Here is a 22,505-nt window from a genome sequence, read left to right as displayed (position 1 = left end):
CATGGCCTGTCATATTTTGGCTGTATATGATGAGCTTTACCAGCTCCAGTGGGGTCTGAAAAATAAATCTAATCTAAGAAATGAAACCCCCAAACTATAGCACATGGCATGGCATGGCATAGAGGAACGATACAGTCCCCTAAATTGAGCTATATTGTCTTCCTAAAGAAGTTTAGCATCTGTTGCCATGATATAATTAATTTAAGCAGCAGACAACACTATTGGAATTCAAACTAGAAGTTTCTTGATGAACTCATGCTTGAGCCCTAATTTCACAAGAGTTGTGACAAACAGTTTGGACTCCTTACATCCAGCCAGTGAAATCCCTTTTGTCCTGGTGATGTTCCATAAGTTTTCCTAGTCACTCGTGTTTTATTTAGCAACCAGAGTGCACCCTTTCCCACACATGAGACAGGAGTAAGCTGATCATGTGGGGTGGAGCAGGTCCATACTCCCTCTCCCTGCCATGAACACAGCATGTAATCCTTAATAATCAGTGTTGTACTGTCTCTCCAGGGAAAGGAGAAGAGATACAACCCAGATCCAAGATTTGCTGCAAGCCAATATTCTTCAGGGCATATTAAGCTCTCATTTACTCCCATGTAATCCCACTGATTGCTAGGAGGAGCTCTGTCAGTGAGGAATCACGAAGGTTACTGTCCACCAAACGTCATCATACCATTTTTGCCACGGCTTTTCCGCTCCAACTACGTTTGAACCACTTGTCTGAGTACTAGGAAATTGGTACTAGACAAGATTTGCAGCCCATTCACTTTTTATTCTGAGGTCAAAAAAGCTGATTGAGCTTTCTATCCCTCCTCTTTTTTTCTTCTTTCATTAAGAACAGCCCTTCTAGGAACAATTGGACTTCTATAGCTGCTGTTTACTCATTGCTTCAGAAGAGACCAGTGCTTGGTTTGACAACAAACATATAGCTCAAGAGATGTTCTTAGACCCTGATCTTAAGCCTGTCTGTCCAAGGTTGTTTTCTCAAGAATGGCTCTTGACAGCTAGGTTGAAGTAATTGCTACAAAACAAAGCAGACTTTTATACTGAGAATACCTGCTTGGTTAATTGACAGAGCTGAAATACCTTGAACAGAATAAGCATGGTCTCTGTTAATTTACCTTGTCCCCAGCATCTGTTTTCACTAGCCTTGTTATGGTCTTTGCCTACATTTTTCATTGAAATGAAAATTTTTTCCCCTCTAGTCTGTAATCTGGATTTATGCCAAGCTGGGGGAGTATTTGGGAGATGGAGCGTTCTTTCCCTGTAACTGACTGAAAAGGGCATTGTCACTCAAGCACTGTGTAAATCATTAATGCTTAATTTTTGTGAGGAAAGGAGCTATATTTGGTAGCCAAGGAAAAGCAAGCAGTTCCCCCCAGCCTTTTAGTCCTACAAGCTTCAGTGTGAATACAAGAAAGAAGCATATATATATATATATATGACGAGGTATAGAGAGCAGACTATCCCAGAGAGAGCTGAGAGAAAACCTAAGGAAAATGTTTGGAGGAAATAGGGACAAAAAGTAGCAGGGACCTTGGTGCTTTAATAAATGATTTTCCTGCATTTTGACACATTATGTGTAGTAACCAGCAAGAGAAACAGACTACAGCCTAAAAAGTGCAGATAAATAGATTATCTCATAGAGCACTGTATATCTGACATGCAAAACTACCTGTAAATATTTAGATAATGTAAATTCAAATGTTTATGGACAGATTTTTTTTCCTGTACCTTGTGCATACTGTGAAGATGAGGGACAGTAGCTAACCTTTTGGTTATTCAGGCAAGAGATTGTTTCTTTGCTTAAAAGGGAGTAAAGTTGAAGTTTAATTCTGATACTAAGTTCTGTTAATGCACTTACGTATCACCCTGCCAGGGTAAAGCATATTTGAAATCGGTGAAAATATAGACTTGGTTCACTTTGGGACAGTTTTATACCCTACTAAGGTGAATACAAATCAAATCTCCTGGGCTCAAAGGAGTTTCTCTCTTTTCTAGGGAAAAGTGCTGCCTCAAAAGGGAGAAGGGTAGGTGACACTGAGCTAAGCAGAACATTCTACTAAATGATTCAAAAGCTCTTCGTATGTGCTGCTTGTTATGATCTGCTGTTTCATGTGACTACTTGGCTACTTATTTTCCAATATTTGGTTCATTTTTCGTAAATCCTGTCAATGTTTTTAAGCATCTGTAGTTAGCAGTAAATATTATCATCTTTGAAGGTCTCGGTGCATATGAGTTCTCCGTGGACCTGTCTTGTAGCTTAGCTGTTTGGCTGCTTGTCACAATGACATAAGAAAATAATGAACAGAATTAATTTAATGTCTGTATGTTCTGGCCTCAGTGGAGTTAGACTATATGTTTTGGTCGGATGGGTTTCAGATAAGCATTCAGAATGGGCTCTTTGTTTGAATAGCCATAGAAGCTCAGCACAATGGAACAATGATTTATTTAACTAAGGTAATAATTTGCATGTTTGAGAGATCACAGCTGCTAAAAGGCATTCTTCACTGTTTTGTGATACTTACCTGTGTACAGAGGTACCATTAACATTGAGATTAAATTAGTGGTGTTCAGTTGTGCAGCAGGGCCTCTGGTTGTTGGTACTCTTCTGGCTTTGTACTTGAGTACAGCACTGCCTGTGAACTGGGGTGTAGTCAAGCTCCACTCTGTCATGCATTCATTTTTTTCCATTAGCATGAAAATCTGAAGCAGAAGAAAGCCTTATTTGTGTTTAAGTCCCTTCCCTGCATGCTTTAATATGGCACTGTGGCCTTCAGGGTATGGAGAAAACTGTGCATGCGAGCGTGCAGTATCAGAGGGAGATGGCAGAGGAGTAGGACAGATTCAGGGGGATCTGGTTTGTAGGACCCATACTCTGCCCTGACTTACATCTGTGCATCTCCATGGACTTCAATAGGCACTTCTTGCAGTTGTGTCATTATGTGACTGCAGGTTTCAGGTGCAAAAATTCTGCATTCTCCTGGAGCTGAATATCATTTACAAGATGCAAATAGAGGCCCAGATCCAGTGCAAGGAAGATGTCACAGTCCATAAGACAAGAATTAATTTCCATGACTCTGAGATAAACAGATTTTCCTCTTCTAGTAATTGGATAGAAAATTTCTGTTGCAAAGTTTGGATTTTGTCATGTGCTACACAAGAAGCTTCTCTTATCCTTCACAGAAAGTTCATATTTCACTATTTTTCTCCTCCTCTCCTCCCATAACATAGTCAAAAGCCCAGAATAATACTTCCTCTCTGGTCCAGTGATAAATATTTTGTTGCTGAGAGCAGTGCTAATTCCTTTATGGTATCATTTTTTGTGTTCTGATATTCATCTGTCATCCCTTTTTGTAACATGAGTGCACAGTTAGTATATTTTCCTACTGTGTCTTTTTCTTTAAAAACCCCATACTCATCAGAATTTCAGCCCATGCTGAAGGATCACTTACAATCTTGAAGTGATGGAGAGTGTAAAACTTCGAAAAGTGGAAAAGGTTCCAGGAAACCAAACACAAAGTAGCCCAAAGTAAAATCATCAAGTACTTCGGTTTACTGATCCATTGCAGTTCCGCCCAATTATTTACCAGTGAGCAAGACTCCAAGGTTCTCTTTTGAATTAATTTCAGCTGTCCATATTTCAAAGTTTCTGAGCAATATATAATTAATGTGTAGTGAACAATAGGTCAAAACAAGTTCTATATTCATGTTTGGAATGCAAGTGAAACTAGTTGTAATCCCCAGTTGCAAAGTTTGGATCCCAAGTTCCTTGGGTTTTTGGCGCACTTCCGCCGGTGATTTCATGGCTTAGGCGCCCATGTGCATGAAAACTGCAGACACTGTCTCATCTTTCTTGTAATTCCTCAAGTCACTCACATTATCCCCTGGCTAATCTTTATGTATCTCTGATACTTGCATTGGTAAGTCTTCAAGAAGTAGGCAAGCCTCACATTTGAGCTGTCAGAATGTGCACTGGTATTCTTTGTTATTTCACCACCAGCAGCACATTTTGTTGTGACCACTGCTGCGAAATATTTTTTAAATTGCAGAATAAAAATTGCAACACTTGGAGGGGTTTTCCCCTTAAAAGAAGAAAGAATATTCCCTAATGCATTTTCAAATGGTGCTATTTTTTTAACCATGAAGTGTATTAGAAAGAAATGCAATTTTAATTTGAAAGGGAAAATTGTAGAAATATTTGCATCAAAATGACTGGATTCTTATTACAAGTCTAATAACTTTTTGTTGAGAAACTTTGCAAAGACACAAGCTGTACATTATTAAAAAAAAGTTTTGATTCATTGGAAATGGCTCAGTACTGAGAACACTGAAACTTTATATATCTTTTCAGACCTGTTTGAGGTCTGTAAACCTCAGTCTTCTGTTGTAGAGGAAAATTTTCTAAAATCTTGTCCTAATCTGGCATAAGACCAGATCTCAAAAAGTATAGTTTCCTTGATAATTAAAATTTTGTTCTTTACCTATTTCTCATATTTAAACAGACAGCCTTAACTTTTAGGGGAAATGTCTGATTCATAGTAGTATTTTTGGTATTTTTTTCCAATACATTTTAATATTTTGTATATAAAAAGGGAGTCTATTGCTACCAATTTCTCAGGTGTTGAGAAAGTTAGAGGCATGACTTTTGCAGTCCTGCACTCATGTATGTATCACTTTGTATTGGGTTTGCATGGCCTGCTTTTGGTAGCAGGGGAGCCATAGGGGTGGCTCCTGTGAGAAGCTGCCAGAAGCTTTGACCGTGACCAGAAGCTTCTCCTGTGAGAACCTGCCAGAAGCTTTGACCGTGTCCAGCAGAGCCAATCCCTGGCAGCTCCAAAGATGGATGTGCCGCTGGCCAAGGCTGGGACAATCAGGAATGGTGGTGATGCCTCTGTGATAACAGATTTAAGAAAGAAGAAAAAAAACTTACTGCTCAGATGTAATTATGGCCAGAGAAGAGTGGGGTGAGAACATGTGAGAAGAACAGCTCTGCTGACACCAAGGTCAGTGGAAAAGGAGGGGAGGAGGTGCTCCAGCCACTGGAGCCGAGGTTCCTCTGCAGGCTGTGGTGCAGACCATGGTGAAGCCGCTGTGCGCCTGCAGCCATGGGGATCCACGGGGATGCAGAGATCCACCCGCAGCCCATGGAGGAGCCCCATGCCAGAGCAGGTGGATGCTTGAGAGGAGGCTGTGAGCCCGTGGGAGACCTGTGGAGAGAGGGGCTGTGTACCCATTTTGAGGCAGTCTGTCCTTGAAGGACTGCACACCATGGAAGAGTGACCCACACTGCAGCAGTTTGAGGAGGACTGTCTGCCTGTGGGAGCGACTCATGCTGCAGCAGCTCTGGCTAGACTACAGCTCATGGCATGGAGCCACGCTGGACAAGTTCGCGGAGAACTGTCTGCCATGGGAGGGACCCCATGGTGCAGCAGGGGAAGGACTCTTCTCCCTGGGCAGCGGGAGAAACTTCGGCTGACAAACTGACCATAACCCTCATTTCCTGTCTCCTTGCATCACTAGGGTAGGAGGGAGGGGTGGCGGGAAAGTGTTCTTAAGGACTTACTTTTACTTCTCGTTATCCTGTTCTGATTTTGTTAGTAATAAATTTAATTCATATCCCCAAGCTGAGCTTGTTTTGCCCATGTTGGTATTTGATGAACAATCTCTCCCAGTCCGTATCTCAACCCATGAGCCCTTTGTTAAATTTTCTCTCCCTTGTCCAGCTGCAGAGGGGAGTGAGCGAGCAGCTTTGGTGGGTACCTGGCATCCAGCCAGCATCAACCCACTACACACTTCCTCAAATATAAACCAGAGTTAGTAAAAAAACTTTTTCCTCTAACCACGGCCAATTCAATGAAACCAAAGGTTTTCTTGGGAAATGCATAGTTTTCTGACCAATTTTCAGTGGCGGTTGTTCAAGTCTCATTACAGCCAAGTTAAAAGTATTCTCTTGACTTCAACATTCTGATTATATTACAATAAAATGTTAATGTTGAAATTAACGTTTTCAAAAGATTAAGCAAAATGTTCTTGAATGCTTTGTTTTGCAAATAAATCCTAATTTTTAAACTATTATCCTCAGTTGGAATTAAATAAGATAATAAAATCTACATTTTTCTGCTAATAGAAACTTTGTTCTTCAGCTGTCTCTCCTGCTTAAGTAAACAGCCATGGTCTTTAGAGAAATTGAGTTTTCTATCTCCACACCAGTACCTTAGTCCATGAAACATCTGGGATTATATGTCCAGTGAATTAATTCTGATTGTATATCTACCATTTGAGAAATAACCACAAAAAATACTGCGAAGGCTACACCTTCAGAAGGACACACCTTTGCCATTTCAGAGACTTCTTTGGAGCAGTAAATATGCAGTGTTTATGAAATGTGGGAGGTGGTGGAATATGCGTCAGATTCCCCAGTTATATATGATGGAAGTAATCCAGACTTTCCCTTTTGGCATCTTGTGCTATAACTTCTACTTGATTTTTCACTTTTTATTCTAGTGCCAACAATATGCCTAAGCAAGTAGAAGTCCGGATGCATGAAAGTCATTTAAATCCAGTGGAGCACAGATCCAGGAACATATGTGTGCAGTTCTGCCAGTCCCTCCACAGGAATCTGCTCCTGACTCTTACTGTCTTTGGTAAGCTACATCTGCTGCTCTGGACACTCCGTGTGTATCTGCATTTGCTCCTGTGGCACCACAGCCTCTGTGGTCTTCAGCTGTTCCAGCTGAACAGCCAGAGAGTAAATAGGATGCCCATGGGCACTGCTTGTGTAGTTCAGGTGAGAAAGGTTCTCCTGACACAACACAGAGCAAATCCATACCACTGAGGCACATTCTGTGTCTGGTTTGGAAGGGAGTGTGATTTAAACCCCTAGGTCAGTCAGGTCAGTGTCATTCAGGAGAACTGAATGTGCTACACCTTTTTTCTCTCACTGATTTGGGGGAAAAAAAAAAACAACAAACTTCTCGAATTTTCCTTTTATCTCTCAGTTTACACTTCACTGGTTTTAAGGTTTCTCTTCCCTCTCTGTAGCTGTAAGCCAACGCTCCATGATCTCATCCTGAATATTGCCTCTGGCTTTAGCAACTTCCAAATACGGAACAGTTTGACATTTTATTGTGGTTCACGGGCTCTTTGCCTGTTTCTTTTTCACTGAAAGCCCAACAGCCATATGCAGCAAATTTGTAGACATACTCTTGTTACTGTTTGAAAAACCGGCTGCAACTGGTCTTGAGCTACAAATTTCATGTCCATATTTTCAGCCTGCAAAACCCCATACTGCTGCAGTGTTTGCCTTGAATCGTCTTTTAAAGGTGTACCCGATGCTGTCCAAAGAAAAAGTTTTAAATACGCATACATTTTTCATTGTATCAAAGAGATACTTCATAGTCAGAGATGCTGCAGATCACAACACAAGCTTTACTATCAGGTTTTATTACACTTGGGACTTGGGCTTCTGATCAGGAAAAAAAAGGCATCCTGGATGTAAAATAAAATAACCTGTCCAAAAGGATCATGTTATGAAAGTAGACATGGCCTTTTTTTCCCCTAATCTGTGCTTTAACAGCCTCAATCCTGAGAGGGAGGTTTAAGTTTTATCACTTTAGAAATCCACATAAATGATGAAGGGTTTGGTTGTGATTTGAGAACATCAGGAGAAGAATGCAGAGCATCAAAAAAAGGAATAAGACATGAGCCGTAAGAATCAAGTTTTCTTCAAAGATAGGTGGAGTATTTCACATCTGGCAGTTTCTCCCAATACCCACCTGCTCCTTTTTTTTGTTCTTCTTCCAGGTGTTATCCTGGGTGCGGTGTGTGGGGGTCTTCTTCGGCTAGCAACACCTATTGACCCTGACATCATCATGTTAATAGCCTTCCCGGGAGATATACTTATGCGGATGCTAAAAATGCTGATCCTCCCTTTAATTATCTCCAGTTTAATCACAGGTAAGATCCATTAGCCATAAATACTTTAAGATGCTTTCTACAGGTATCACCTGGTTTGCATTTTGTTATGTAGGAAGAATAATGGTGTGATCCTGTCAGCATTTTGCAGTTGCAGTGTGTATTTCAGAGTTAATTCCTGAATGACTTGGTTGGCTTTATTATGTATATTGTCCAGTGAATTTATTTGCAAACACATGTGCACATGCTACTGTCAGAAATTTCTTAATGTGCTGTTTGATCTAATTTCTGGATGGGACCTTGCAAATAAAATGGCATGACGTTAGTGAGTCTAGCCTTCTTGAAGGTGTGGTGTCAGCTAGACCATGACCAGTGTGCAGAAGTCAAGGGCAAAAGATGGTAGAGATCTTCTCTATTTTTCAGTGTTTCAATTAGATGGAGTTTTAAATGCTTCTCTTTAAATTATTAGCAGTAGACACTGCACAGAACTGGAGGGAGAAGCATCAGTAACCTGTCCAATGGTGAGAACATCCGAGGGATGAAAGTAGGCACCCACAGGAAGTCATTAAACTTTGAAAATTACAAAGGATTTTATTTTATAATTATTGAATTGGGTATTGAGTGTCAATGTTGGCTTTTTCTTAAACACCTGCAGGACTGTCTGGATTAGATGCTAAAGCAAGTGGCCGCCTGGGGACAAGAGCCATGGTCTACTACATGTCCACCACTATTATTGCTGCTGTGCTGGGTGTGATTCTGGTTCTGGCCATCCATCCGGGGAATCCGAAACTCAAGAAACAGCTTGGTCAAGGGAAGAAGAATGATGAAGTATCTAGTCTGGATGCCTTCTTGGATTTGATCCGAAACTTGTTCCCTGAAAATCTGGTTCAAGCATGCTTTCAGCAGGTAAGTCCTTCTGCTCCTTGGTAATATTCTTTACATCTTTTACTTGTCAGGGTTGTCTGCAGAGTTAATGTCATTATTTAGGTTAATCAGAGAAATTATATAAAGAGGAATACAGGTCTAAAGTCTTGAGCAAGTAAATGAAAGAACATTATTTATAGCTGCCTTGGTTTATCCTGTAGTTATTATTTAAATTATTTTTTTAAAAAAAGTTTATTTTGTTATGAAGTAAACTTTAATTTTCTCCATGCTTTTCATACATTATCTATGGTCATGAATGCTGGCTTGGTCTTTCACCCAGGTTGAATTTTAACTTGGCTGTTAGTTACAGAGATGATGGTTCTGCAATGCCCTGTTTGGAATATATGGATGATCTTCATTCCAGCTCGTTGCCAAAAATGTAGCCCAAACCCCAACCTCTCATAACCTCTATTGCTGTGTTAGAGTCCGGATGAAAATAGAAAATAGATGAAAATTTCCAGTGGGGAAAATAGATCCAAAGTGCTGACCCACCTACAGGTGGCTCCATTTCACCAGTTTTGGAGCATGCTGGGAAGGAAGGATGCTTGCACAATGTGCTGCTTGCTCTGTAGGGAGATAATTTTGTCTGAAAACTTTTCACCAGTGCTTAATCAAAATACCTTGACTTTAACAGGTAAAATAAATGAAAAACATACATTTCCTAATTTCTACTTAAGCAGATTTCTAAGCTGCTTTTTCCTCCAACTGAATTGTTTGAAAGTAATGCAAATAGGTTTTTTTGGGGTTGGGGTTGTTTTTTGATGTAACAGGATTTGTTGCCAAACTTGTTCTTAAGTGTTCCTGTGTGAAATGGCATGATAGCTTGTGCTGTGGTTATGGCCAAAGAATAAAGTAAAGAGAAGAGGGGGAAGGGAGTAGAGGCCATGGGAGAGTGGAAGAATGGAGGGTAACCTAAACTGCCAAAAGCCCTTGGATTGCTTCACTTCTTACATGGACTTCCACATAAAAACACATAATCCTTTGGGATTTAGAAAGAGAACAGTCTCAATATTTCCAAATCATCATGGGAATGTCAGTCGTGGTCAAACTGTTGGTGGCTAAACATCACATGTAATGCAAAATGTATTTTTGCAAAACTGAGTGAAGGAAAGCAGGGTGCTTATGTTTCTTCATCCTCTCCCTCATTTGAATTGTGGAAGAGAGGAAAATTCAATTTCTGGTCAATTGAAAATGGTCAATTATTTTGACAAAGGGGCAAAAACCAGAAAAAATAAGAATTAAGCTACCTGTGTCAGATAGTTTTTTTTATAACATTAATCTTATTTTTTCAGTGTTACTGAAATGTTCAGGTTTCTTCACTAGTTATGGATCACCAATTTCACCAATTGTTTTGAAATGTAGTTAAAAAAAAAAAAAATCTGAGCTTTTTGGATTCAGTGTTTGACTTCAGCAGATTCCAGACTAATTTCTAGTGAAAACCTTTGCCATAAAGCCACATTTCATTTGTGAAGTGTGACTAGATGGAACTTGTGCTTCTATTAGCCCTTAACTCCTCTGTAAGGAGCTGGGCTTTACTTTTCTCTCTCTTTAGAAGGAAAATTACCTTCTTTAATGGTGTCAGCATATATTTTCTTTCCTACATTCATACAGTCTCTCTCCATAGACACTCAGAGTTTCCAGGTAGCCTTAGGAGGAAGAAACGTTTTGCAGTAATGCTGCAAAGAGTGGTTCTGAAAGGTGCACAGTAATGGTGCTGTACAGTGTGAGGGGAGTTCTCTGTGTCTTCCATTGCCACCAGGCAAAACACAGTGAGGAGATTCATGAGCAGCTTTGGAACTGTTCATTTGCAAACTGGACTGTGAGCCATCATGAGATTTCAGTCTTTCCTGAAGTTTAGCATGGTCCACAAGAAAGTTTAAATTTATAATGAAAATTGCTATTCCCGCAGACAGAAGATTTTATGTGCCGTGAAAAACCATGGGACTATCTGTAAATATGACTATACCATTTAAACAGCTTTCTAGTCTCAGATGTGTCAGAATATAAGCTTTATGTCATACTCAGCATTTTTAGAGACTGTGGCCTTGTGCAAAGGACTTCTGAGGATCTTTGAATTAAGTGATTGTAGTGGAATTTGTGAGTGAAGAGTCTCATGTTTTAAGTTTAATTTCCATTACTCAATGCTTACATTCTGAATACCTCACATAAAAAACTGTGTTGATAACATCCCTCAGATAAAATTTAACTCTGAAAAAAAGTAGGCATGCAAGAATGTTAGATGGTTTCAGGACAACTGAAGAGTTTCTCATGCAAAGTTACGTAGGTTTTCTGTCTATATCCTCCTCTCCAGATTTAGGCAGCAGGTTTTAGAAAGAGAGATGTAAGGTATTTTAAAACCATAAGGCTTTAAACCATATGGATCAAATATGGATCATCATCTATAGTACTACAATGTCCATGTCAACAGGAAAGAGCTGCAAATGCTCTTTGAAAAGCTAATGCACATTTTCTGTTACCTTGCTAAAAGGTGTTTGTAGGAGCAAGGGAAGTAGGGAGCAGGTGGGAAAACATGTCAGGCCAGTCATAGCTTCCAAACTGTTTTACCTGTCCCAGGACCATGAAGAGGTGGAAAAAGGGTCAAGGTGTGAAGTGGGAGGAAAACATCCCTTCGAAAAGCTGTTGCTTTTAGGGAGATCACAGATCTCTTTTTCCAGTCCCTCCTCCCTTTTTTCCTAGCTGTAAACTCAAGCTCACTTCTCCTCCTACCACTCCTTCCCAGCTTTCCCTTTACCCTGCCTTTCATGTGCCAGGAGGGGTCCAAATGCATTCAAAAGCTGATACCTTCTTTTTTTGAGGTGGTCAGATTTGTATCTGGCAGCATTGGTAATTTTTCTGTTATCTATCACTCAAAATCTTTTAATTAGAGACCTCAGGGGACTGTGTACATTCCATTTTGAGCTATTGCAGTCAAGAGCTCAAAAGGTGTAAGAGAAGTGTTGGAAATGTCCTAAATTTTTGATTCAAGTTAACCATCAAACTGGGATGACTTGAGCTGGACAGACTGTCCTGAATTACAAGCCTTACTGCAGAGTTGCTGCCATAACTGATCTTAGAGGCACTTGCCTTTTGGTGCTAAACAAATGGTATCAACCTGTAACACACAGTCTGGGAAGCATCCTTTGTGAACTGCCTGGCCAAAAGAACTATCTGTAAAATGTTTCATTGTAGTGATAAAAAACATGCATTTACCATACTTTTCACACTAGAGTAATGAGGAAGACCCCCAGGACTTTGTAGCACTTAGAACTGTTGAAAAATAAACTTAGTTTTGGAAGAAGGGTAAGAGGCTGTGGAATGCATGTCCAATCCTTCAAAAATACAGCTCCCTGGAATTTCAAGTGAAGACTGTTTTTATTATTATTTCCTTATCTACCATATGGATTGCATTCAGTCTGTTTCCATTCTCATGCTCCCTTCTTATTGCCTTCAGATACAAACTGTCACCAAGAAAGTGCTGGTGCCACTACCTGTTGAAGAGCCACCTAATGTCACTGATTCTGCTATTGCTATGGTGAATGAGACAGCACCACCTGAAGCCCAGATGGTCATTAAGAAAGGACTTGAATTTAAGGATGGCATGAATGTCCTGGGTAAGAAAATTTTCTGCCTGTCAAATATGTACCTCATATGTATGTCACAGCTTTTTGCTGTGGCTAGGTGTAGTCAGTGTTGTCCAATCTGCTCTTCAGTGCACGTTTAGTCTCTCCAGATAATCGCCAAATGTTATCACCTACTAGGTGTCCTGTCCATTGGTCTCTGAGATACCACAGAAACCAGCAAGTGAATTGTTCTGGATTGGCAGCTTTGTGGTTATGAATTGGAGTACAGTGGCAAAGCATGTAGGAGGTACCAAAAATATCCTTTCATCCTAGAAGAAGCTGACCTAGGCTAATGCTAATGTGTATTGGCAAAACAGTATGGGGGAGAGCTTCAAGAGCCAGTGCTTCACACACCCCCTGATGGAGCTGAGCTAAGTTGTTTCCAGTGGTGTCTCGGGTGTGCTGAACTAATTTGGCTTGAGGCAGAGCTTGAAGTGAGAGGTGGAGTGTGAACCACACCACCCAAGAAAAATCCCAGAAAGACTTGACACATTTCTGAGTCACAGCTCCCTCTTCCTTTCATCTTGGCTGCTGACCTTTACCAGCTGCAAATGCCATCATGCCATCTTGTCTGGACAAGCCAGCAAGTGGAGGTGGTAGGAAAACTTTGCCTATCTCCCACCCTTTCCTGAAGCAACTATTCAGTCTGGGGTGGGGGCACATGAGAAACAAACATCTTCCACACCACTTCTATTTTCTCTTCTGTGTCTAGAATCCCTGTTTTGTCAGCCCAGAGAGGAGTGCTCCTCCTTCAACTCCTTGCTTTCTGCATGTGGGTGAAGTCAGTCACAGATTAGCTCTCAATTTGTAGCCTCACACCTACGCTCAAAGATGCTCTGTGACAGCACGTCCAGAAGGCTGAGGCTGACACCTCTCTGTCTATCGGTGTTGTCCTCAAAGTGGGACAGTATGTTGGGCTACCTAATCCCCTGCTTTCTCTCACCACTGGGCCATAACCTTTGAAGGGCAAATGGCCTCTTACAGGTGCTGAACAGCTCCTGCTGACACAGTGGCTGCTGTGTCTGCAGACCTTCTTGAGGTGTTGGTGAGTTGGGTGGCTGCTTTGCTTAGATATAGCGGAGAAGATAGCATCTATAAGCTGATCTTGTTTTTCTGTGAAGCAGACTGCTCTACAGGAGCCTTGTATCCTGCCTGCCTTCATGGCTCTCATTCCATTCAACATCTGTGGGCAGAGAAGCCACTTTCAGAGTTGCAAGTTGGCATTTTGCACCATGAATGAGGCAGCAGCTCAGTGCCAGTGCTGTTACCCTCACCTGCTTTTTCTCTCCTGGAATTCTGCTTATGCATTAAAATGAAACAGTTGTTCTGATGTGAGAGATGCATTACATTTAATGCTGGGCTTGTTTTGTGCAGGCTCTGTCATGGATAAGAAAAGATCTAGAAGCCTGAATACAATTCCTGCAGAAAAGAAATATGCTGGGAAATTTGGTGTGGTGTTTTGACCAATGACTCTCAAATGTAGAGTTTTTTGGGTTGGTTTGGTATGGTTTGATTTGGAATGAAGAAGTGAAGATGTTGTGGGAATTTCCATCCAGTTTGAAAAAGCTGTACAAGCCAGGCAAATTCCTGCAAATAGGAACCAATCTGACTCTCATGAGTAACATAACAGCTCATTTGGAATTAATGAACAAAACTACCTATTAACATTTTCTAATGCAGATTCTGAATTCCAGGAAGTAACTCGGTCTTTGAAAAGCTTTTCATCATTTCTCTACGCTCTGCAGCACACAAACATATGCTTCACTTCCCTATTCAACTGACTCAACAAAGATAGCTTGGTCCTAAAGAATGACTTTGTATCCAGGAAATTAGATTAAAAAAAAAGAAGAAAAATCTGGTTGCTAAACCCAGTGTGAAGATACGGGACAGCCTGTCTTTTCCCAGGGTACTGGCAGCTCAGATTCCCTTATCTTTGAATGCTTTTGTGTCCCAGTAAGTTTTTCCATAGGAATTTCCCAGATGAGTTTACACATTTGTTAAATACTGGACTCATATCATGACTGAAAATTTAGCCTCGAAGGATCACTGAAGATTCAAACCATCTGTCAGTATCAGTTAATAATCCAACTCTGGACACTGAAAATTGCTGGATGGAAAAGGTTAGCATTGAAGAAATAGCTCCAAAGTAATCCATGACAGATGCATCAGTTGTTTTTTCACACTGATAGCCCAATACTCCAGATAATCACACCTCAGCATTTACATTTAGGAGGCAAGTGTTACCCAGATTGAATGCTACGATTTTGTATCCACTGATAGCCTTTTCAGTGAGGTTAATCTGCTTATTGGCAGTTCTGTGATCAAGTGAAAAACCCACCTTCTCCTCCCACCTTCTTCATTTACTTCTGCCTTCTGCATTTAAGAGGAATACTCCTCGCCTGCAAAAGTTCTAGGCTACTTTTGCCTTTCCCTGCACTCCAGGACTGATTGGTCTGTAGGCTGAATCTGTCAAGGCACTTTTGTAAAGCCTGAGAAAATTCCTCTTGGTTCCTAGCAACTGTTTTAACAAGAGAGTTATGGTGCAGCACTGTGTTCCCTTTCCCATTTACCAGAGCTCATGAGGTTTCTAGTAGCTGCATGGCACTGAGAAGATTATTGTATATGTACTTTTTTGATGATCAGATCAATTCAGGGAAAAAACCAACAAAACCGTAGTTGGGCTGTGAAACTGGAATTTAGTAAAACATTGAAGAATCAAAGTTGTTCTGAATTTGATCATGGTAGTTCAGCATTAGTACATATTAAAAAGACCCAAGACATTTGTAATACCCCATAGTTCTGAAATCCTGTGCCATGTGCTCTAGGATGGCCCTGCTTGAGCAGGGAGGTTGGACAAGATGACCCACTGTGGTCCCTTCCAAATTTACCTAAACTGTGATTCTGTGCTTCTGTGAAATCTGGATTAGCAGATAGTATCAAGACATTGACTAGGTGCAAAAACTTCCTAAAAGCCTTCTTTTTGTCTTGCAATTTTTCCCAATAGGTTTGATAGGATTCTTTATTGCTTTTGGCATTGCTATGGGGAAAATGGGAGAACAGGCCAAGATGATGGTGGATTTCTTCAACATCCTGAATGAGATTGTAATGAAGTTAGTAACTATGATCATGTGGTAAGTTTGTAGTTCTGACTTACAGCACAAAAAGATTATTTTTAAAAAGCCCTCTTAAAACCTTAATATAATGATGCCAGTTTGTTGTTAAAGAGTGTAATTAAATAGTTGACTGTTTAAAGCCTTGAAAGGTATATTAGAACCACAGCAGCATTATTTCTATTTGGTCAGGATTACTTAGGACCCAGTTTGAAACATTTCTGAAGATTCTGTTCTTTGTGTACTGAAATACAACACATGCATGTACCAGCAAAGGCCTTCAAAAGCCACATTGATTATGGAAGTTCATAGGAGGACACCTAAGCAAGCAAGAATGTCCCACATAAGAACATCCCAGTCTTCCTGGGAGGTTAGCGTAATCCCAGGGTATTACCTAGGAGGTATAATTACAAAAAAAGCCTTGAGACACACTTTATTCACTGTCTTCTTTAGTAAAAATACTTTACCATCTAGTAAAATTACAGTAGTTTTCAGTGATGTGTAATCCCTTCATCCATAGTTTCTGCAGAAGGTGTCTTACAACCTTGCTGCAATGGGGTCACTGGAAGATACCTGCCCTGTTTTTGAAGTATACCCATTTGTAATAATGGGGCCTGACGTGCCTTCAAGGAAGTCACTTTACCCAGTTAAGTCTGAGCTCTTGTTTACACTTCTGAGAGGGGATTATCATTTTGGTTCTTTTTGGTTGGTTTTTTTTTTAAGTGTTTCTTCTGAGTGCTTCCCCAGAGCTATTTGTATGCAGTGCCAAGCATGGCCATCTCACATAGAACCAGTTTTTCAGAACATAAAAATGCATTGCTATGTTTGGCATAGTACTACTGTGTTTCCTAGGTCTTTGAGAGCAGAAATAGCCACTCCAACACAACACACGTATCACGGCTCATTGCTACCTGGGATTGCATGGTGTCCCTGGGAGTGACTTCTTGAGTTACAAGGCTGCCCTCTTCTCTAGAGCTCAATGGACACAGTGTATAGGAAAGGGAGCAGGGTGTCTGAGGTGCAGATTGTCAGCACCACCAGTGTTTCAGAGGGACATTGTTAGGCAAGAGTGATGCAGACAGTAAGAAGAGTGTGGAAATGTGCAGAATAACAGAAAGAACTTGAAGCGATGACTTTGCATTCCTGTTACGCTTCTGCTTTTCTGTAGATGATCTTGCTGCATAAAACCACAGTTGTTTTTATTCACAAAACTTTCAATATTTACTCAATCTCCACTCTATAGAGAGATGGTGACTATACTCCCAGAACCCTCCAGGTGCTAGAATTTACTCTTACTTCACTTAGCACCATTTGGTCGACCCAAGACATAATACCCTGCCTACAATATAAACACTCTCTAGTAGTCAGTGTTGCAATGGCAGGAAATCATTCGAGTTTCAAGAAATTCACTGTAAATATTTATTTTTATTGATGTGCCTTTTCTTTTTCTTCTCATGAAAAAAAAAGGAAATTGATGTTGGGAATTCCTTTTGTTCATCTCTGTTTAGAATTTTTAAAGACTTGTTGAGGCCAGAAGCAAGGGGGTTTTAGTGTGTGTTTATTAAGAAAAATGCACATCCTTATGCTGAGTTTTTATTTTGTTTTGCTTGGTTTATGATTTCTCAGCACAGACAGCTGTAACTCCCATGGCACCTACAGACTCTCAGGAGCATGGCACTGCTACACAAGCATAAAACAAATCAGACATCTGGCTCTGACACCATGTAACTCTCTATAAGAACTGTATTTTGTCAAGTTCATTGAAACATGGCATTTTATGATAACTGGTATAACAGCTGGCCTTGCATTTGAAGTGATTGAAGTCTTTCCAGGCCTTGGGCACATTGCTTGAGAAACCATGAGATATTCAAACAAAAACCAGGAAGCACTTTTATCCTTAAAGTCAGTTTCCTTTGTATTGTTTTAATGACTGAGGAGACAAAAACCCTACTCTAAGTAACGAAAGCTTATAATTAATGAGGAATCCATAAATTAAAAAATATTTGTCTGAATTACTGAAAGAACATTGTGGAAACATTTTCAGCCTTCAAGATATAAATAGTTCATTTCAACAAATAGTTGAACTGAATTAAATAACGCAATCCCATGAAACCCAGATAAACAATGGGTTGTCAAAGTTATGTATTACAAACAAATCTACACGACTCTTTATAATGATGCAAGCCTGTGTGACATTATCATATCCTTGTACAATGTTGTTTCAGGATCAAAAACTATTCAGGAAAAGCATATTCCATTTGATAGGATGGAAAATGAAGTAGATGGGGAATTTGCTGGAGATGGCCATTATTTTTTAAATAGATGTGAAAACTATCCCTTGAATGTCCATCAGTTCTTGATGTGCACCTCAGTGTTGAGCCTGAGAGCTCCCTACTCATCTCCAGTCTGTATTTTGTTCAGCACAGTTTTTATGAGTACACTGCCAAGACGAGTTCTGCCTATGCTTGTTTTCTTTCTCCAGGTATTCCCCGTTGGGTATTGCTTGCCTCATCTGTGGAAAAATCATTGCCATCAAGGACTTAGAAGTAGTTGCTAGACAACTTGGCATGTACATGGTCACTGTGATTGTGGGTCTTGTCATCCATGGAGGGATCTTCCTGCCTCTGCTCTACTTTGTGATAACAAGGAAAAGCCCATTTTCATTCCTTGCTGGGATTTTCCAGGCGTGGATTACAGCACTAGGCACAGCTTCCAGGTACACCTGAGAAATACCAGTGTACTTTATTTTGTAGCAGATTATTAGCTGCTGTTTAGGCATAATACATCTGCTGTTCTGACCTTCTCTGCAAAATCATTTTATACCACTGAATTAAAACTATTTTTAATACAGCCATGTTTATATAAATCAAAATACCACATTCCTTCAGGATTTTCTAGAGAGGTTGTATAGCCACCTGCAGAGATTTGGGATTTGCCGTTTGCCAAATCACTCGTGCAAATTGTGTTAATTCTGTGTTCGTTTCCTCAACTAGGAAAAAGTGATAATTATTTATTTTGAAAGCATGTTAAGACCAGTCCCATTGCATTCAAGAAAAAAAAAACAACCCAAACAAACATTGCTAGGTTTCACAAAAGAAAGGAAAAAACCTCTCAGTTTGTACTTTAATCCATTTTGGCAAAATAATGGGACTTCAGTGAAAAGCTGAGCATTTTAGACTTGTTGCTAATGCACAGAACAGACACAGCAAAGTCTGTAAGTAACACAGCTCTCAGCAATAAATTCAATAAAATCAGAAATCAGTGTTTTGCAGTGGGGCAGTCAGTAGATCTTGTGTTGAAAGTGTTTTTCAGTTAAATACCATATTTTAAAGTGTTTTCCTTCAATATTTTTTTTATTTCTGAAGAAAATTTAATCTTCCATTTTAATTAAAAAGGGGAAAACAAAAAAGCCTAGTTCAAAACTGACCACCAGAAAAGTGAGCATTCTTGATTTGAAGATTGCTTTGAAAGAACTGTAATTCATCTGTCTCTGTGGGTCAGCCCAAACCATTCTGCTGAACAGCTTCTCACCTGAGGAACGAGAGTCTCTGGGGGACCTTACTGGTCTGCACAAATATCTGGTGGGACAGTGCCAAGAAGATGAAGCAATGCCCATCTTCAGTGGTGCCCAGTGACAGGAAGAGAGGGAGTGGGCACAAACTGAAACACAGGAAGTACCATCTCAACACAATAAAACTCTTTTTGCTGTGATTGACTGTGACAGTGCATGAATGCTGGCATAGGTCACCCAGAGGAGTTGTGGAGTCTCCAGCCCTGGAGATCCACTAAACCTGTCTGGGCACTGTCCTGGGAAATGTGGGAAACCTGCCCTAGCTGCCCATGCCTTGGGCAAGGTGGTCAGGATGGGTGACCTCCAGAGATGCATTCCAACCTCAGTAATTTTGTGGCTCTGTGATAAACAATGTTGGATTATAGGAGATCTGGTGTCCCAAGAATTTTAATAACTGACCATTTACCTAAGGCTTTTGTTCATTGAAGCGTTTGAGTTTCCACTTCAGCAGTATTTTTGGATGAAGGTGTTTTATTTTGAGCAAGTGAATGCAATGACCTCAAATATTCCCACAAATGCAAGGCATTGTGTGTCTGTGCAAAGAGCTGTTTTCTTCCAGCCATATTTTACATCTTTTCCTATCCTCCTACTGTATTTCACATCCTTTCTTCCTGTCCTCCAGTGTCTAGGAACAACATGGGTTGTATTTTTTTGTCTGGCTTTTCCAGTCCTTAACACCATACCAATTTCTCCATTTAGAGCAAATTCACAATCAAAGAAATTTAAAATTTGTCTCTACACTCACAGGTCTGTGTATCAGTGTTACGGTCTGGTTCGTAAAATTACTAGAAATGTCTCTGCCCAAATTAAGGTGTAAACAAGACTATATGCCAAAGTCAATAGTATGGATTTTACTTAACAGTAAATATGAGAGAGAGAGACAAGGGAAGGAAGAGAGAGAAATAGAAAAGAGGTGAGAGGACAGAAAGAGAGATGAGAGTGACAGATTAAAGAAAATACCACCACTCTCTGGATCCCACCAGCATCCCATTGATGCTGTCCATCAGGTCACCTTGGTGGTGAGGGTCCCCCGAAAAACATAGAATCCAATGGAATACTACACGTTCAGGCCAGGTGGGAATGCCCAGGTACTTCCCCCGGGGAGGGGGGCAGTTTGACAGTCTCTTGCAGCAGACTCTGGGTCTCTTGCATCATGTGCAATGCTGTGGTGCAAGGCCTCAGCAATGAGTCTGAAAAATTCATTCAGGCACTCTCAAGCTTTCATCCTACATCAAGTCATGTTCATGTCTTGGCCTCAGTCTCACTTCCAGCTAAATATAGGCCTAATTTAAAAATCGTCTAAAAACGGCTTGAATCACAGCAGGAAGTGGAAGTAGAAAATGGAAACTGGTATTAGAATTTCTGATTTTGCTCCCTTATATGTATATGTTGTATTGATTTTAATTATGTCTTCTTTATGTTTTTTGCTTTCTCTCCCTAGTGCTGGAACATTGCCTGTAACATTCCGGTGTCTTGAAGAAAATCTTGGCATTGATAAGCGTGTAACAAGGTTTGTTCTTCCTGTTGGGGCAACTATTAACATGGATGGAACTGCCCTTTATGAAGCTGTGGCTGCCATCTTCATAGCACAGATGAATGGGATTGACCTGGATGGAGGCCAGATAGTTACTGTGAGGTCAGTTCAAAAGACTCCTTTGTTTCTACAGACTGTAAAATGTGAATGCTTGGGGTTGGATGTCTTCTCAGTAGCTGAGTTGTCTCAGTTGGATTCACTATGAAATCCGTGGATTTCTAATAATGCTATACAAATGAACGTTTTATATATAGGTCCTGGTTCTCTGGTGACGTGTTTTCTATCATTTGCAGCCTTAGTGCATGCTGGTGGTGTTTTACACTTCTGCAGTTGACAACTGTCATGGTTTAACCTCATGCGGACACCAAACCCCAGACCCAAACAGCCACTCGCTCACTCCCCCACCAGCAGGATCAGGGAGAGAATCACAAGAATAAAAGAAAACTCACAGATTGAGATAGCAGTAGTTCCACAGGGAAAGCAGAAACAGTGCACACAAGGAAAGCAAAACGAGTTAATTCACTGCCTCCCACAGGGTGCACAGCCATCCCCAGGAGAGCAGGGCCCCGCCATGCGTGACGGTCACTTGGGAAGACAAACGACATCACTCCAAACTCCCCTTTTCTCCTTCTTCCTCCCACTTTATACACTGATGGCGTACGATGTCATGTGGTCTGGCATATCCCTTTGGTCAGTTGGGGTCACCTGTCCCAGCTGCATCTCTCCCAACCTCCCGTGCACCCCCAGCCCCCTCACCACTGGGGCTGTACAAGAAGCAGAAAAGGCCTTGGCTCTGTGTGAGCCCTGCTCAGCAATAACAAAAACATCTCTGTATTATCAACCCTGTGTTCAGCACAGATCCAAAACACAGCCCCATACCAGTCACAGTGAAGGAAATTAACTCTACTCCAGCCAAAACCAGCACAGAAAACAATGTCAATTGTAATATAAAGCATTCTCTGTCCAGTGAAATGTTTTGGGTTTTTTTTACTTTAGGGGTATGCTACAAGTCATATATGGGGCATTAACTTTCTAGAATATATCTGTTTATATACACTAGAAGAAAAAAGTATGCCTAAAAAACCTGTCTATGTGTTTATGTTTGCCTGTACTTTTTCTTTGACTTTGGTGAACAGGAAAAACGTAATGAACTGATTGTGAGATTGTAGCATGGTCTGGATACTCCCAGACCTTTTATCTCTAACCCAGCAAATATTAACTGTAGTCTTTTAATATCAAATTGTCTTACCCAGAACAAAGCTGAGCATCTGTAAGGACAAAAGAAAGTACCCATTAAAAAAGGATAAGAGTGATTGAAGACTGTTTACTGTAAGGGAGCTTTAACTTGATGTAGACAGCAGGTCTAACATTTTGAATAGTTAAAATGGAAACCACACGTGAAGGCTGCCAAGTTTGTCTTCTTCCTGTAGTTTTTCACCCACACAGTTTTCTTTTATTAAACCTTTTTAACACTAAAGAAACTCCTGCAAAGGGATGTCTAATTCTATGTTTCTTGCCCAGCTATACTAGTTCCACATTTTCCATTCATTTACTTCCTGTCCTGACTCCTGAAATAGTAAAGCCAAGTTTGTAAATGGTTCAGGGCTGCTTCTAATGAAGGTGGATGCTAGACCTGCATGATGCATATCTGTTCCTAAAACTGAAAACAGTCATTTCAGACATGCCACATATTAAACTAAATTGAGACCAGGGAAATTCAAATCAGGAATCTGCTGTTGTCCAGGAGATTTGTTAGGCTTGAACCTGAGTTATTCATCTTCTCTTCCTCTGAGGGATTGACCAGTTGGCTCTTCCTGATCTCA

General features: G+C 40.5%; 1 protein-coding gene across 2 annotated transcripts in view; it reads left to right on the top strand.

The window, feature by feature from the left end:
- Positions 1-22,505, top strand: part of SLC1A2 (solute carrier family 1 member 2) — an 89,868-nt gene that overhangs the window by 46,960 nt on the left and 20,403 nt on the right. For both annotated transcript variants that reach the window (XM_042038621.1, XM_042038622.1), the window contains 7 exons: positions 6,514-6,653; positions 7,813-7,965; positions 8,579-8,829; positions 12,299-12,458; positions 15,472-15,598; positions 18,060-18,293; positions 20,590-20,784. In XM_042038621.1, coding sequence (XP_041894555.1) covers positions 6,514-6,653; positions 7,813-7,965; positions 8,579-8,829; positions 12,299-12,458; positions 15,472-15,598; positions 18,060-18,293; positions 20,590-20,784 — 1,260 coding nt within the window. Of the gene's footprint in view, positions 1-6,513; positions 6,654-7,812; positions 7,966-8,578; positions 8,830-12,298; positions 12,459-15,471; positions 15,599-18,059; positions 18,294-20,589; positions 20,785-22,505 lie in introns of those variants that run through there.

Source organism: Corvus kubaryi, unplaced genomic scaffold, assembly GCF_017639235.1.
Source record: "Corvus kubaryi isolate FWS band 111438036 unplaced genomic scaffold, C.kubaryi_AGA036_p1.0 37392, whole genome shotgun sequence".
NCBI lineage: Eukaryota > Metazoa > Chordata > Aves > Passeriformes > Corvidae > Corvus > Corvus kubaryi.
The sequence above is the reverse complement of the archived record's forward strand: the minus strand, read 5'-3'. Positions and strand labels throughout refer to the sequence as shown.